At 36.9% G+C, this 15,168-nt stretch overlaps 1 protein-coding gene across 1 annotated transcript; it reads right to left on the reverse strand.

Annotated features, from left to right (window-relative positions):
* Nucleotides 1–231: 231 nt before the first annotated feature.
* On the reverse strand, nucleotides 232–14,634 carry LOC109238458 (thiosulfate/3-mercaptopyruvate sulfurtransferase 1, mitochondrial-like). The gene is made up of 12 exons (XM_019404931.1): nucleotides 14,451–14,634; nucleotides 13,356–13,541; nucleotides 12,708–12,767; nucleotides 12,457–12,519; nucleotides 12,096–12,220; nucleotides 11,851–12,013; nucleotides 8,939–8,998; nucleotides 8,235–8,293; nucleotides 6,324–6,405; nucleotides 1,654–1,717; nucleotides 625–692; nucleotides 232–527 (listed from the first exon to the last, which is right to left on the reverse strand). The coding sequence occupies exons 1-12, from the start codon at nucleotides 14,556–14,558 to the stop codon at nucleotides 426–428; spliced, it is 1,140 nt and encodes a 379-aa protein (XP_019260476.1). The 5' UTR covers nucleotides 14,559–14,634; the 3' UTR covers nucleotides 232–425.
* Nucleotides 14,635–15,168: the final 534 nt, after the last annotated feature.

The following is a 15,168-nucleotide window of genomic DNA, read 5'->3' on the forward strand; positions in this document are numbered from 1 at the left end:
TTTCCGTCCTACCAAACACACCCAAAATTCCAAAACTTTCCAAAAATTAATGATTAGAAAACAAAACTTTACCGCAGTATAACGGAAGGCTAATTTAAACTACTGTGAAAATAAAAATAAAAAAGATGGAAACCACTGTTGTCAAGATTTTGATCAGGCTCAAAGCTCCCCAATCCACGTATGACCTCCATTAAGATCAGGGACAAATACGAGACAAATTGCTCCAAAATATAACACAAGGTAAAATTAAGGTAGTTCGTATAATCGAGGAATATTTCTTATCCTTATCCCTGTATCATTCAACAATACAATGACTGTTTGTTACACCAACAATTAAGAAATGGATCTAGATTCACAGTCATTATCGATGTTCACCAATAAAAACAAAGCAGACCTTACGAACATCTCTCTTGAGAGCATTTTCTTCATGTTTCAGAAGTGGAGACGGGGGTATCTGGATGCGCTCCCCATTCTATCCACGAACCATCATAGACTGGAACGTCAGTCTTCCCTAATCGGTGGAGGCCCTAAAGAGATGAACAAACATTGAGGTCACCCCTCTTTTGCGACAATGGAGTAGCCACATACAAGGAGGGAGGGGGGGAGTGAGAGAGTTCAACTAACCAAAGCAAGTATGCAAGCAGTTACACCGGTGCCACAAGAAGTACCTACAGGCTTGTCCAAAGAGATACCTGCCAAAAGAACCAAGTATTGTTAGCATATTTACCTAAAAGGGCACGGCATGTCCAAATTTTCTACAATCCATGATTAAAGAAAAATCACATTACCAAATGAAGAAGTGCCAACTCTTCATTTCAAAGGGGAACCTTTTCAATGTGCCATAATTGCATTAAATGCAATAACATTTTACTCCTCCAATGCCAGATAATGCATCAACAAAAGTGGAAGAAGAAAACAACACGAGCAAACTCAAGAACACCTAATATGAAAACCTAGCTCTTTTGCTTCTTCTTCTTCTTTTTTTTGCCATGACTGTTAGAGGCAAAAAGCATAGAAAAGCACCAAAATATATTGGGGCTTGAAGCACAAAATGCAATTAAAGCATGGCTTTAGTGGAAAAAAACTGCTAAGAAACAAAGAAAAATGTATTTAATGCAGAAAACAATAAATAATATACACGCAGTAGTTATATGGAGAATAGATTATTTTTTAAAAAAAAAACTATAATTAAGAGAAATATACAAAGAAAAAATCAAGTCAATTAAGTTCACATACTATTTCATATTTTCTGATTTACAAGTAAATGTTAAGTTCTTTTCGTAAATATTATTTTATATACTAAATTTTCAAATCTTTTTTCTAATCACTAAGGAAAATATTGTTAATAATAAATGTTCCATTTTTGCCGACTATATCTATTGTAGTGTTGCCCTCTTAAAGGAGGTGCCGGACTGCCTATAGGCAATGAGCGGCAAGCCTTTGCAGTGAGGAGCTTGCACTGAAGCACCGAACCTGAGCTTCATGGTAGCCTCAGGTCTTGAACCCGCCTCAAACAAGCACGCCCTCTTTCACATATGGCTCACTGTTTTTATGAGATGTAATATTCAACAAGACTAAAATTAGCAGGAAAGCAAAACCACATAAATGAAACATGCTCAGACTCTAAGCTAAGAACACGAGACCAATTGTTACCTTCTTGATCAAATCTTTTCTTGAGCTCTTCATGGGATAAGAGTGTTTGCGAGCCATCCAGCATCTGAGAAGAATCACCACAAACAGATAGATTTTATCATATAGCTACAGAACTTGATCTAGTCTAGGATTAATTAGGATTAAGCTTTTGGAAACAAGGAATTACAAGCAAAAACAGTGTGAAGCTCACATTTCATTGGTTAAACTCTCATAGTGCTGGAGACTATCGAAGGTTGATTCAGAGCTTCAACTAGATAGGTCTTTACATAAATCATCGAAGAAAAGAAGCAAGAAAATTGAAGAGGTATGCTTTTCCAGGGATTAGGTGCAATGTTAGGTGCACCTTAGCGGGGCAAAGAGAAGGTAGGCCTCATCTTTCAAGAATCTTTGCAGACAGACAAGGGCATCAGTGTAGAATCCAAGAGCCCAATATGCCCACAATGATTCATGGCTGACACGAGAGGCATACTATTGAAATTTCTTCTTTAACACTCCGTTCAAAAGGTTTTAAGCAAAATGGATCAAACTTAGAAGAAGCTCATGGTTTTCCTTATTGTCAATGTGAGAAACCTACAATGTCATGCACCCGATAATCCAAATGATACCAATGCTTGAAAGTCAATACTCCGTCAAAATAATAACAAAGTAAGAAACAACCAAGTTAACTTAATTATAGATACGAAAGTTTTCCTACAAATGAACTGGCTTCAACATCCAGAGGATAACTTGCCAAGATACGTAAACAGTAAATTGCTTGTAGTCACAAAAGTTTTCCTACCAATGGGCCGACTTCAACATCCAAAGGTATGGCTTGCCAAGCTACACAACTCGGAAAACTTTTGCAATACAACCATCGTTAGCTGTTATAACTCAGTAAATGTTCGTACTACAACCAGCTAACTTTCTTAGAGTATTCTTATTCCATTTTCATATAAGCATCGGCCTTTCCATCCATTTCGAAAGAAAGAATAAAAGAGAAATTTAGAAGGAACTCATATATAATATATCACAAAGATTTACAATGATTACTAGATGATCTTCCAAGTACTACATAGCCTCCTTTATATAGAGGCTAGGAGGTTATTACAACACAAACTTATCTACAAGTGGGTCCCCTAATACATGTGAAACACCTTGGGTAAAACAACTATTATATATGACAAGAACAACAACAACAACAACAATAACAAACCTAATGTAATCCCACAAGTGGGGTCTGGGGAGGGTAATATGTAATGCAGACCTTAACCTTACCTTGTAAAGGTAGAGAGGTTGTTTCTGCTAGACCTTCAGCTCAAGGGACAGTGGAAAGGAAGCAACAAACAATAACAACAACAACAACAACAACAAGGAAATTGGATAACAGAACCGAAAAATATAGCAGATAGAAATAGAGATCTATGAACAAGAAAATAAAAGAATTGTACTAATACTACTGGTAAGACTAGGAGAAGCTCTCAACTACTCCCTCCGTTTCAGTTATGTGAACCTATTTTCTTTTTTGTCCGTTCCAGAAGGAATGACCCCTTTCTAAATTTGAAAACAATTTAGCTTAAACTTACAATTCTACGCTTAATGAGAAGCTTTTATAACCACACAAATACTCTGAACCCTTTTTTGACTTGTTTAGGACCACAAATTCCAAAAGTCTTCTTTTTTTCTTAAACTTCGTGCCCAATCAAACAGGTTCACATAAATTGGAACGGAGGGAGTACCTATCAACCTTGAACCCTAATTCTCGACATCCATACTTTCCTATCAAGGATCATGTTCTCGATAAGTTGAAGCAATGCCATGTCCTGCCTAATCACCTATCTCCCGTACTTCTTGGGCGTACCTCTAGCCTTCTTCAGATCCGACGTGGTCCACCTCTCACACCTCCTAACCGGGGCCACGATGCCTCTCTTCTTCAGATGCCCAAACCACTTCAGTCTCGATTCCCGCATCTTGTTGTCCTTAGGGGTCACTCCCTCCTTATCCCGAATAACTTCCTTCCTAATCTTATCTTTCCTGGTATGCCTGCACATCTATCTCGACATCCTCATTTCTGCCACTTCCATCTGCTAGACATGGAATTTCTTGACTGGCCAATACTCAGCCCCATACAACATAGTCGATCAAACCACCACTCTATAAAAGTTACCCTTTTTAAGTCTTAATGGCGCATTCTTATCCCACAAAAAAACCAGATGCGAGCCTCCACTTCATCCAATACGATGAGTGAGATCCTCGTCAATCTCCCCGTTACCCTGGATACAAACCCAAGATACTTGGAACTATTTCTCTTGGGGATAGACTTGACTATCAAGCATCACAAAACTTGCACTCCAAGTATTCTGTTTTGATCCTGCTCAACTTGAAATATTTAGACTCCAGGGTCTGTCTCCAAACCTCCAGCCTAGCTTTAACCCCACCTCGCGTCTCGTCAATCAGTATTACGTCATCTGCAAATAACGTACATCATGGCATTTCCCCTTGAATGTGTTGCGTCAGCACACCTATCGTCGGGGCAAATACAAACGGGCTAAGACAACTTGTGAAAGCATGTGAAAGAGGGGTAATATACATTACAAAGCATGTGAAAGTTGGATAATATATATGACAAAGTGTGTGGAAGTGGGGCCCAGGCAGTATGGAAATATGAGAATTTGTCTTGGTATGCGAAGATGATTTCTAGGGTTTTTGGCAGGTAATGTGGGATTAAGGTAAGAATAGCATGGGTTAAGATTCAAATTCTCATTATCGGCTGGCGTCGATTTTGGCCTTGTTTTCTAGGCTTCATTTCAGTTATCTTTTGTTGTACCACTTGGTGCTAGACAATCCTGTTGTGTAGAGAGGTAGAGGCTGTTTCACAGATGTCTCAAACACCAGTTTATTAAAATCGACAGATCACCCACCAAAGTTATTTAACCTCATAAATCCCTTTGATCCATCCATCATAATGGAAAGAACTTACTACGAGCTCCAGGCTTTTCTGCAACACGGATGATCCATTCTTAAACCATCTGGGGTCAATCAAAATATCCATTTTGTCACGTATTCATAGCACAAGCCAGAGATTTTCCCCAAGAACTTTCATGGTTTTTTTGTTACTTATGTCACTAGTATTATATTTTCATATTTTCATGGAATTCAAGCGCAATGCGTTCAAGGACTTTGACAACATTGACTTCATCAAAAGGACTTTGACAACATTGAACCTGCTCTTAAAGTGCTTCTATTATGGTTCAAGACTCATAGGTATTGGATGAAATGTTTCAAAGATTCCGGCAAAGCGAAGATATTCATGTTCCATAGACGGGTGAAGATTATTAACAGAATGGTTCAGGCACAAGCAAAAATAACATTCTCGTGGAAATTTTCCGTCTCCATTTTATCCATGGAAGAAGAATACATCAAAGCACAAAGAATTATCTTCCAGGAAAATAAGTATATCCCAAGAGAAATATGGCCAAAGAAATGGGCAAAAATACCAGCACTCATCCCCATTGGGAACGGGTCCGAGAAGTAGCAGAAGAACACCACACACTTTATGAAGGCATCCGATATAAAATCACTCATGATGTCACCAGGATGAGACTACATAATTGATGTTACATCTCAAATTCCACCTACAAAGGAAAAGGAACACATCGGAACAAGATCATCAAGCACCAAGCGGTACTACGCATGATAACGGAAAAGAAGCCTAGAAGACAAGGCCAAATACAAAGCAGAATCGACGCCAACCGATAATGAGGATTTGAACCTTAACCCATGCTATTCTCACTTTAATCCCACATTACCGGCCAAAAAAAAAATCCTAGAAATCATCTATCCATATCAACAAAAAAATTCTCATATTTCCATACTCTATGGGCCCCACTTTCACATGCTTTGTCATATATATCACCCTCCTTTCACATGCTTCCACATGCTTTGTCATGTATATTACCCCTTTTTCACATACTTTCACAAGCTTTGTCATGCATAATAGTTATTTTAGCTAAAGCCCTTCACTATGTCGAAGGGGACCCACTTGTAGATAAGTTTGCCTTGTAATAACCTCTTATCCCCTATATAAAGGAGGCTATGTAGTACTAAAAAGATCATCTAGTAACCTTTGTAAATCTTTGTGATATATTATATATGAGTTCCTTCTAAATTTCTCTCTTGTTCTTTCTTTCCTAATGGATGAAAAAGCCGATCCTTATATGAAAATGGACTTAGAATACTCTAAGAAAGTTAGCTAGTTGTAGTACGAACATTTTCTGAGTTATAACAGCTAAAGCTGGTTGTAAAACAAAAGTTCTCCGAGTCGCGTAGCTTGACAAGCCATCCTTAAAGATGTTGAAGCCAGCCCATTGGTAGAAAAACTTTTGCGACTATAAGCAGATTTACTGTTTGTGTGGCTTGGTAAGCCATCCTCTGGATGTTGAAGCCAGCCCATTTGTACGAAAATTTTCATGTCTATAATTAAGTTTACTTACTTAATTAGTTGTTTCTTACTTTGTTATTATTTTAGTATCAAATACACTTTGGAAATAGCATACAAATAATTTAACCTATTCTAGTGAAAATACTTCGCCATATCTCAATTTCAAGTAGGAAATGGTTTATACAAGAGATGAAATAGAATAACTGCCTCAGAATATTGAAAAGATCATTTTTCTTCAACAAACAGATCTCACCTGTGGAAACGGAATACACTTGCTCCCAGGTACATGTCCACTTCTTATTCCTCTTCGAGGCTCTGGTGCAACACCATCAAACCTAAAAAGGTGCAAAACAGAACTCTAGATAAATAAACAAATATTGATTAACTCTAGAAAAAATTAAGCTTGCGTAAAATGAATTCTACAAAATTTACACATTAAAACAGTTGCAGTTCAGTCAAGTGTAGTAGATTTTGAGTTTATGGCCTCTATTATCTCCTTTTAATAAAAGCTTCTTTCCTGATCTAATGTCAGGTACATTTATATTTAATTATCCAAAAAAAACATAAACTATTACTCCACACCAACATATCTTATGTTTGTATGTATTTGGGTACCACATTGATGTAGCTTTGTTTTTAACTTAAAACAGAAGAGAGCAGCATCTGTATTATAGCTAAATGAAAAGAGAAGATATGCACAATTACTCATTCTTGGACAAGCAATACTGCGCCTAGCTTCCATGATAAGTTATGCAGAAACAATAATACTTGAAAATAAAAATGACTAAGAAAGCAACTTCACCAAAACAACTTGAAATGTGGATATGACCTACCCTGTAAAAACTATTCTTAAGATGATTTTTCCTAGACCATCATGATACAGTACCTAAAAGACAGCAGACATCAATATTTCTTTATTTCTAAGCAAAGTGATGGCGCCAATAAGGGAAGAAATCCTACTGTAAAAGATAACGTGAGAATGCTCCCTCTTTTTTTTATGACCGAGAAATAGGTTTGGACCTGACCCTTTGGCCAACTGCAACCTTCGGAACTCGGGGACAATGGGCCCGCCCCTCTACCCTTCTCCACTTAAAAACTAAAGTTAGTTTGCTCGGCACATGACTCCAACATGTGACCTAGACACAACTTCCTCAACCTTTTCCAAGTGAGTAACCCGTGGGGGCAATGTGAGAATGCTCCTTCCACATCAGTTAAAGAAAGAAGTTGCTATAATATTCTAAAACGTAAAGAAAACATATATAAGCACCCGTTACCTATTTAAGACATTACATAATGAGTGGTCCATTCATGAACCCGTAGATATGTGAGATGTCTTATAAAACTAATAACTCCTTACTCCATAACTATGGTGAATTTGAGCAGATCAAAGAAGGATATATTTGCAACATCTTCAGGATTCCATTTCCCTAGGGTAACCACTGATAATGTTTATCTAATTTTTCCTACTAGCTAAGGCACATTAATTGGAGCCATTGCTAAATGTTTAATTTGGCTATGCCAACAGTCACATCAGGAGTAGTAGGTTCTGCCCTCATGTCCTAAACATAACGTATTATAAAAAAGAAAAAAAATTCATATATTCGATCAAGGCCATCTAGATGACAAGACATGCCAAAATATATTATCCGACCTTTCTAATCATAAAACATAATAAGGCAAAAGACTCTTTGACTAGCATATTGAAGTAATTATTTAAAAGGAGAGCATCCAGCAACGTCCTATAGATGACAAGACATGCCAAAAGATATTACTCCCACATCTCTAATCATACGACATATTTGGCAAGGCACAAAGACGATTTGACTAGCATATTGGACTAATTGTTGAAAAGGAGAGCATCACCTCATTAGTTAAGTTTGTGCTTTTAATGAAGTTGAAATCTTTGAGGTATGGGATGGTCCAATAAAAAATCACTACTATTCGTAGCACATGTGAAACATTTTGAAACTTAATGTGTCACATAAATTAGGAGGGAGAAGTAAAATCTAATGGTCATAAAGGCTATAATTCCTTCAAGAACTAACGGACAAAAATAAAATATATAAATAACTTTCTCATCTTGGTACATGTATTGTTGAGCAAATAGCTTAGCATATTAGTCTATCACGTATAAAAAAATGAGTTCGCAGACATAATGAAGTACCTAGCTTTGGATCGAGCATCTATATGCTGATATGTTTTGTCTTCAATGTTCCTTTTAACCTGAGAATATAAACAAATTATATCTCCAAATCTATAACTACGCTAGAATAAATGACAAAAAATCACAAATATAGTTAAATATGGATAGCATATTGAAAGATCAATCTTGTTGACATATGTAAAAATAAGGACAAAGATTGTGTTCGCATTTTTTCCAATACAGGACTATCATACAGTCATCCAACTGTTGACATTCACAAAGAGCGGCAATAACCAGCTTCTCCAAACAATGAAACAGACCTAAGTATTCAGCAGAAAACAACCAATAAAGGTCATAGTCCTAGATTTTCTTCAGAAATTCAGTGGAGCTCTCCCAGTCACTCAAGGAAACTGGAGCAGATTTTTGCAGAATAAAGTTGCACTAAGGGTCACAAATATGAATCAACAAGCTGCTTAATACCCACTAATCACAATATATTACTAGTTCGGTTCATGTTGTACCTTTTCTCTAGACCTACCATGCATCAGCTCTAAATTGTATCTGGAACAAGAAATAATGTAATTATAAGCAGTTTGAATCTGAATACAGCCTAGATCTTGATAATCCAAAAAAGTTCCTTGCCATTACCACCAGCTTCAGCGACACATGGCTAGATGCTACTCCCAGCAAGTGCTATAGGCAGAAAGCACAACAAGGAAACCAACCTGATCGAGATTCCAGACAAGATGCGGCTGAAACTTTGTCTCGAAGGTAGTAGGTCCAACCTGCACAAAAAAAATTTTAAGAGAAATATTAAAACAATATACATTAAATGCACAATTTCAGAAGCTACAAAGAGAGGGAGAGTGAAAATGTACCAACAATTTTATAAGGCAAGAAAAACTGATGTTTCAACTCTATTTACATGTATTCCAACAGGAAAAAAGGTACTTGCAAAGATTTGTCATATTCATGCCCCAAGAAGACAAAGCTTGAAAGAAAATAGAAACATGTCAAATATCAATCATTTACTTCGAAAAGCTTCATGCTATGGAAGACAACATTAGTTAGTTGAAACTTTTGCCACTGCAGTAAACAGAGGAAATTACCAAAAGCTCCAATTTATAATCCTTGATGTTAAACTTACATATCGAGATAGAATGCAAGAGTTTCAAAATTCAATTAATCCGTAAAAGTTGGATACCATTATGTTACAGAAACACTATATATGCTCTCAATCTATTGGTCAGAGAAAATGTAGGAATACAAGGTTCTCTGATACCACCTTGTCACAGCCTAGGTCTTAAACTAAGCACTTGTGACAGTTTGCCTTCATTTGGAAGGTAAGGTAAATTTTATAAATGATTCAGCACAAAGACGGCTGTTTTAACTGTACCACTTGGACAGTTTGCTTTCGCGATTGAACATGTGGCAAAGTACGTAACGCAATCCTATATCTGACCAACACTGCTACCCCGTGGCACAGAAAGAAAGCTGATGTGGAGAAGGGTCTTTGTCACAGTGGCACTTGGGGACCAGTTCAAGACTGAGCTAAAAAACCAGTCCTATCCTGTCAATGTCCTACATGAGGCTTGGCGGAAGTTGAAGGAGTCGAAGCAAATTGACACCATCGAAAGACTATGTAAAGGAATTCACAACCCTCATGCTTCAAATCCCTAACCTAACTGGAGATCTCCTATTCCATTCCATGGATGACCTTAAAGAGGGTACACGAATATGAGATTGACCATCTTCAGTGGCTCCTAGTACCTTCCGTCTTCCGATTAAGTTATGATGCAGGACCACGACTCTTAATGCTTTGGTTGTCGGTTAAGTTTGACCATGATTTCATCTCCAACCTTGTTTCAGGACTTGCATGTATTTTTTCACGTGATGCTGATCAGGTGATACACTATTTGGCAGTGATTTTAGGTTACGAAGTGGAAACATTCCCTATTGTCTACCTTCCCCAGTATTTGGGAGCAAAATTTAAAGACCTTGTTGCTTGGTGAAGTGTCATTAATAGATGTGAGAAGAAGCCGACTCCCTGTAAGAAGCAATACTTATCTTTAGGGGAAAGACTTACACTGGCCGATAGCGTTTTGGATGACATCCTTACCTACTTGGTGTTCTTACTGCCTATACTTTCCAGTGTTGAAAAGAAATTGATTAACATAAGAAGCAATTTTTCTATAGGAAGGCAATTCTGAGACGACAAGAAAGATCTAGTGATATGGTCTACTGTAACCATGGAAAAAAGATGTGGAGCAGGAGTCAAGAACCTGATTCTCATAACAAAATCCTACTCTTCAAATGGCACTGGAGACATCGTGACAGCAGAAATAGCTGTAGGAGAATGTAATAGATGTTTAGCATGGCAAAGTTTATAAATATGTACTAAACTGGAGATGTATCGACAAGATTCCAAAATACGAAGAGGAAGTCTCAAGACAATTTACAGAAGAGAGAGTATCCATTATGCAGTAGATGCTTTCCGTGTGAAGATCCCTTAGAATCAGTGCATCATCTCTTTCTACGTTGCAGACAAGTCTGGCAGATCTGGAAAATCAGTGACATTGGAGGTTCTCTTTTTTTTTTTTTTTTTTTTTTTTATTCCCCTCCCCTTTGATTCCCCTTTGATCCCCCTTTGTTGGAGCTATTGCTCCTTTGGTGACTCAAACCCACGACCCTTGGGTAGTAGGTGGGGGGTGCTGTCCATCGGCGCAACCCCCTCTTGTCGACCTTGGAGGTTAATGTCCCCACAAAAGTAGCATGCTTTGGGTGGATTATAAGTCATGCTGCTCACTTGACTCGACACAATTTACAGAGGAGTGTGAAAAAACAATTACAGAAGAGAGAATATCCATTGTGCAATAGATGCTTTTAGTGTGAAGATTCCTTAGAATAAGTCAATCATCTCTTTCTTCATTGCAGATAATTCTGGCAGATATGGAAAAAGATTCTAACTATAGTTGGGTTTATACGGGACATGCCAAGAGATTTCAAGCAATCTCTCAACAGTTGACAAGAGGAAAAGACTGGAAAGAATAAGAAACAGATTTGGTGTTCCATACCTTTGTGTATCATCTGGACTACATGGTTAGAAGGGAATCATAGGTGTTAAAGAGAAAACGAACGTAAAACCTTTGTAAAGTATCGTCATCTTCACTATTTGTATTTTTCAAACAAAGTGAATAGAGTTAAGGAGATAGGAAACATGATGGATTTAATTGACTTCTTAAGCATAGAGTAGGAGTTTTTAAGTCCACCTCTTGTACACAAAGCAAAGGAGAAAAGAATTTAAAAAGACAGTCTGACTTGACTTTTAAGCAAAAGTTGACATCCCTTACATAACGAAGGTTAAACATGAAACCCTGAAGTAGACACCCTCTTGTCCATTGAGCCCTCCGGATATTCAGGAAGCACCAAGAAAGACAATTCTTAAACAAAATCTGGTATGATGCAGCAAAAGTCCAAGAATACAGCCTATCTCAGAGAATATTGTCCTACTACAGTATTGCATCAAAAGGTGCTATGCTTTAGAATGATTAAAAAAAATTTAACTTTTTTGTGGAAATCTTTTTTTTTAAATGATATTCAAGCACAGTAAGCTCATAGGAAACAATATTTATCTTACCAACTGTCCTTGATATACTTTCTCTATTGCCTCACTGGCAGCGCTAGCTTTCAGAATCGCGTCGCCAGATGCACTTGATTCGACATCATATTCTGAAGCACGCCATCTTGGCAAGCCACCATCCAAAACCCAAACTTTGTCATGCCCAAAAGCTCGAAACATCCTGATTACCGATTTTGCTATTGATTAGTCACTTTTGGATGACATGGGCTTATCTGCCTTTTATCATCAAATGAAAAACTCACCACCAAACACGAGCCGCACTGAAAATGCCCTTGCCATCGTATACGACGACACCATCTTTGTTTTTGATACCAAGAGCAGATACAGCAGCTGCAAATGCTTCTTCGGATGGCAACATATGTGGCAACTGATAAATCAACCAATTAATGAAGCTTTTTATACCATAAAAGGTGATGACATCCATCTCAAAAGCATGTCGGATGACTAGCTAAAGCATCTACTACAAGTGTAGAAACAGATGGGACTAAAATGAAACAACGATGGTACAATACTGAAGCCAGAAAAGGTTAGTAACTTGCCTTTACATAGAGCAAAATCATTCTTTGAAGAGGAGAAAAAAATTTAGCAGGGAAGATGTCTCACATTTGTAGTTCGATCAGATATTCCATCCACATCAAAGAACAGTGCTCCAGGAATGTGCGCGACCTGTTCAAAGCAAAGTTAGAAAAATTCTACCAGAAAAAACAGAAAGAAGGGGACTGTTGAACAAATTACCATAAAAGAAACTACTGAGAAAATGAAAATTGCTTGTCTATGAACATATTTACTACAAAGCAATCAAAGAATCAAGATAAAGCAGTGTCATCAAACAAAAATTTCTTAGGAGCCACCACCTGATACTCCTGAAGTGGATTTCTCTGCTCGTCTGGCAAGTACCAAGATGCATCTAACACCTTTAGGAAAAAGGAAAAAGAAACAACATTTCAGTTCTGTATGACAGATGCATTACATAATACAACCTGCACCACACTCCTCACCCAACTAATTGAAAGAGAAAGAAAACACATGCAAAAGCATTGCTAAATAGATTTGAAAAGAAAAAGGAAATCATTGTACATTTGAAAGGCATGGGCTGAGTGCAAAAATATCATAACTTTAGGTTAACTCTTTAGAACAGAAAATGTAGTTAGACCGTTGTAATAACAGCCATACTTGAAAGAAGGGGGTTCAATTGAACCTCCTTCGTCGTAACATTTTTTTATCAAGCCCCTTCGTCGAAACATTATACCGTGCAAATAGGTAAAACTAGTTTTGTTAGCTATTGATAAGTTGTTGAATCCCCTTGACACAGGGGAAACTTCTATAAGTGGCAAAAAGAGTTCGCAAATTGCTTTAGGTCATAAGTTCAGATCCCAAATGTGACATTTTTGAATCCCCTTGTATAAATCCCTGGCTCCACCACAGACTATCACCATTTTTATTGTTTACCAAGCGTGTGACTGGTCAGCGCTGCAGTAAGATTAAAAACATCAATCACACACCTTTAAGTCAGGCTCTCTGAGGTTTGCATGGAGCCAGTCAACTGAAACAACCGACTCATTGGTTGACATTGCTAGTGTTGAGAATGATGGTTGTGCCCCGACAGTTGAGGAAGCCATACGAGTAAAAGAATCAATAATCTTGTTAGAGTAGTAGATTGGAGATGCTTGCAAATGAAATGGTTTCCTCTGCAAGGATTAAGCAAATGGACACTTGTCAACTTTTTGTGGCAAATAAATACAAGAATATATAAGAGCCAGAAAGTAGTTGTGCTGCTAACAAATTTCCACATGACATGAAAGAAATCACACTTTTCCCAAGAACTAAAATTATCCAATAACTCTTGTAGCCTGTTTTCCCAAGCTTATGGGAAGTCGAAAATGATTATTTTTGAAAAAAAAAATGCTTATTTTAGAGAGTTGAGGTATTTGGCCAAGCTTTTAATAAAATATAAATGCTTTTGTGTAGTAGCAGAGCCAGAAGTTGCTTTTCAAAAATTGGAAAAGTTGCTTTCCCCAAAAGCACTTTTGGAACCTTGGCCAAGCACAAATGGTTGCTCTAATATTAGCAAAAATGCTTTTCAAATTGATTAGCCAAACACAAACTGTTATTCTCCAAATGTACTATGTCAGAAAAAAACTTCTAACAAAAAAATACTTTTCAAAATAAGCAAATTTTGGAAGCTTGATTAAACAAGCTATTACTCTTAATCATTCCAGCAATAAAGATGAAGATTTGCAACTAGGCAGATTCAATGTTTGAATTTTATGACTTCGGGATTCCACTAAAACCCTGACCATTTAAGTTATTGGGTTCAAATTTATTATTTATATATATTTAGTGGATTTCTTAACGTCTATATAGAGTGAGCCAAAGATTCTGCTGAACCCGTAGCAAAAAAGGTTAACTGACATCTTATTTGCAAGAAGCGATTATTAAATAGATAATCTCACAAAAACACGGTTTAGTAAATAGCTACTACGATGATAACAACGACCAACTGAAGAAAATGCATCATCATCAAAATGAACCAGATTTGAATATACAACTAGAAGCAAAAAATAGCAAGTAGTGAAAGAATATATAGGAGAACTCACGGTGAAGGCAGAGAGCAAAAATCGGGGTTTTTGGCAGAGTAAGGAAGTGGAGGAGGATTTAAGAAAGCGGTAGGCAAAGAGACTCTTGGATAAAACGGCTGAAGCCATAGGAATATCACAACATATTACGATGGGATCGTATTGCAGGATCAAACAGCCGCAGCTCTTGGAGTGATGATAGATGATGTCAAGCACTTTAAATTAATTTATTCTAGTATTATAACAATAAACATATGTAAAGGTTAAAAAAATAATTGTTAAAATGATTTACTCATTATTACATTCAATGTATATTAACAATAAATTTTTCGATTACTAAGAATAAAGTTCATTTTTCTTGATTAATGTACGACTAAATAAACTTGACAAGTTTAAAATTATTAGGTGATTAGTGACCGATTGAGATATGAAGCCAAATAGGCAAATGGAGCTATGAGGTGACTCGTAGAGTCATATTTGTTCATGATTTAGAGCTTTAGAGGGTGTTTGGATTGGCATTTAAGCTGGTCGAACCAGCTTTTAAGCTCTTTTTGAGGTTTTTAGTGTTTGACAATGTTGCAAAAGAGTTTTAAAAAGTTTCAAAAATGCTTAAACAAGTTAAATGTTAAAAGTAGGACAACCCAACTTATTATTTTTTTGCTTTTAAACTATCTATGTTTGACCAAGTATATTATTTTTCTATCCCTTATGATTTTTTAATATTCCAAAAGTAACTTTC

The sequence above is a fragment of the Nicotiana attenuata genome, unplaced genomic scaffold (genome assembly GCF_001879085.1).
Source record: "Nicotiana attenuata strain UT unplaced genomic scaffold, NIATTr2, whole genome shotgun sequence".
NCBI classification, from domain to species: domain Eukaryota; kingdom Viridiplantae; phylum Streptophyta; class Magnoliopsida; order Solanales; family Solanaceae; genus Nicotiana; species Nicotiana attenuata.

Bases quoted from the DNA above. Each gene is read 5' to 3' on its own strand.
- LOC109238458 (XM_019404931.1), bottom strand. From the start codon at position 14,558: ATGGCTTCAGCCGTTTTATCCAAGAGTCTCTTTGCCTACCGCTTTCTT. The intron at 12,221-12,456 runs GTGAGACATCTT...TTGATTTATCAG, and splicing joins TATCTGATCGAACTACAAAT to TTGCCACATATGTTGCCATC. The intron at 8,999-11,850 runs GTAAGATAAATA...TTTTTTGTGCAG, and splicing joins AAGTATATCAAGGACAGTTG to GTTGGACCTACTACCTTCGA.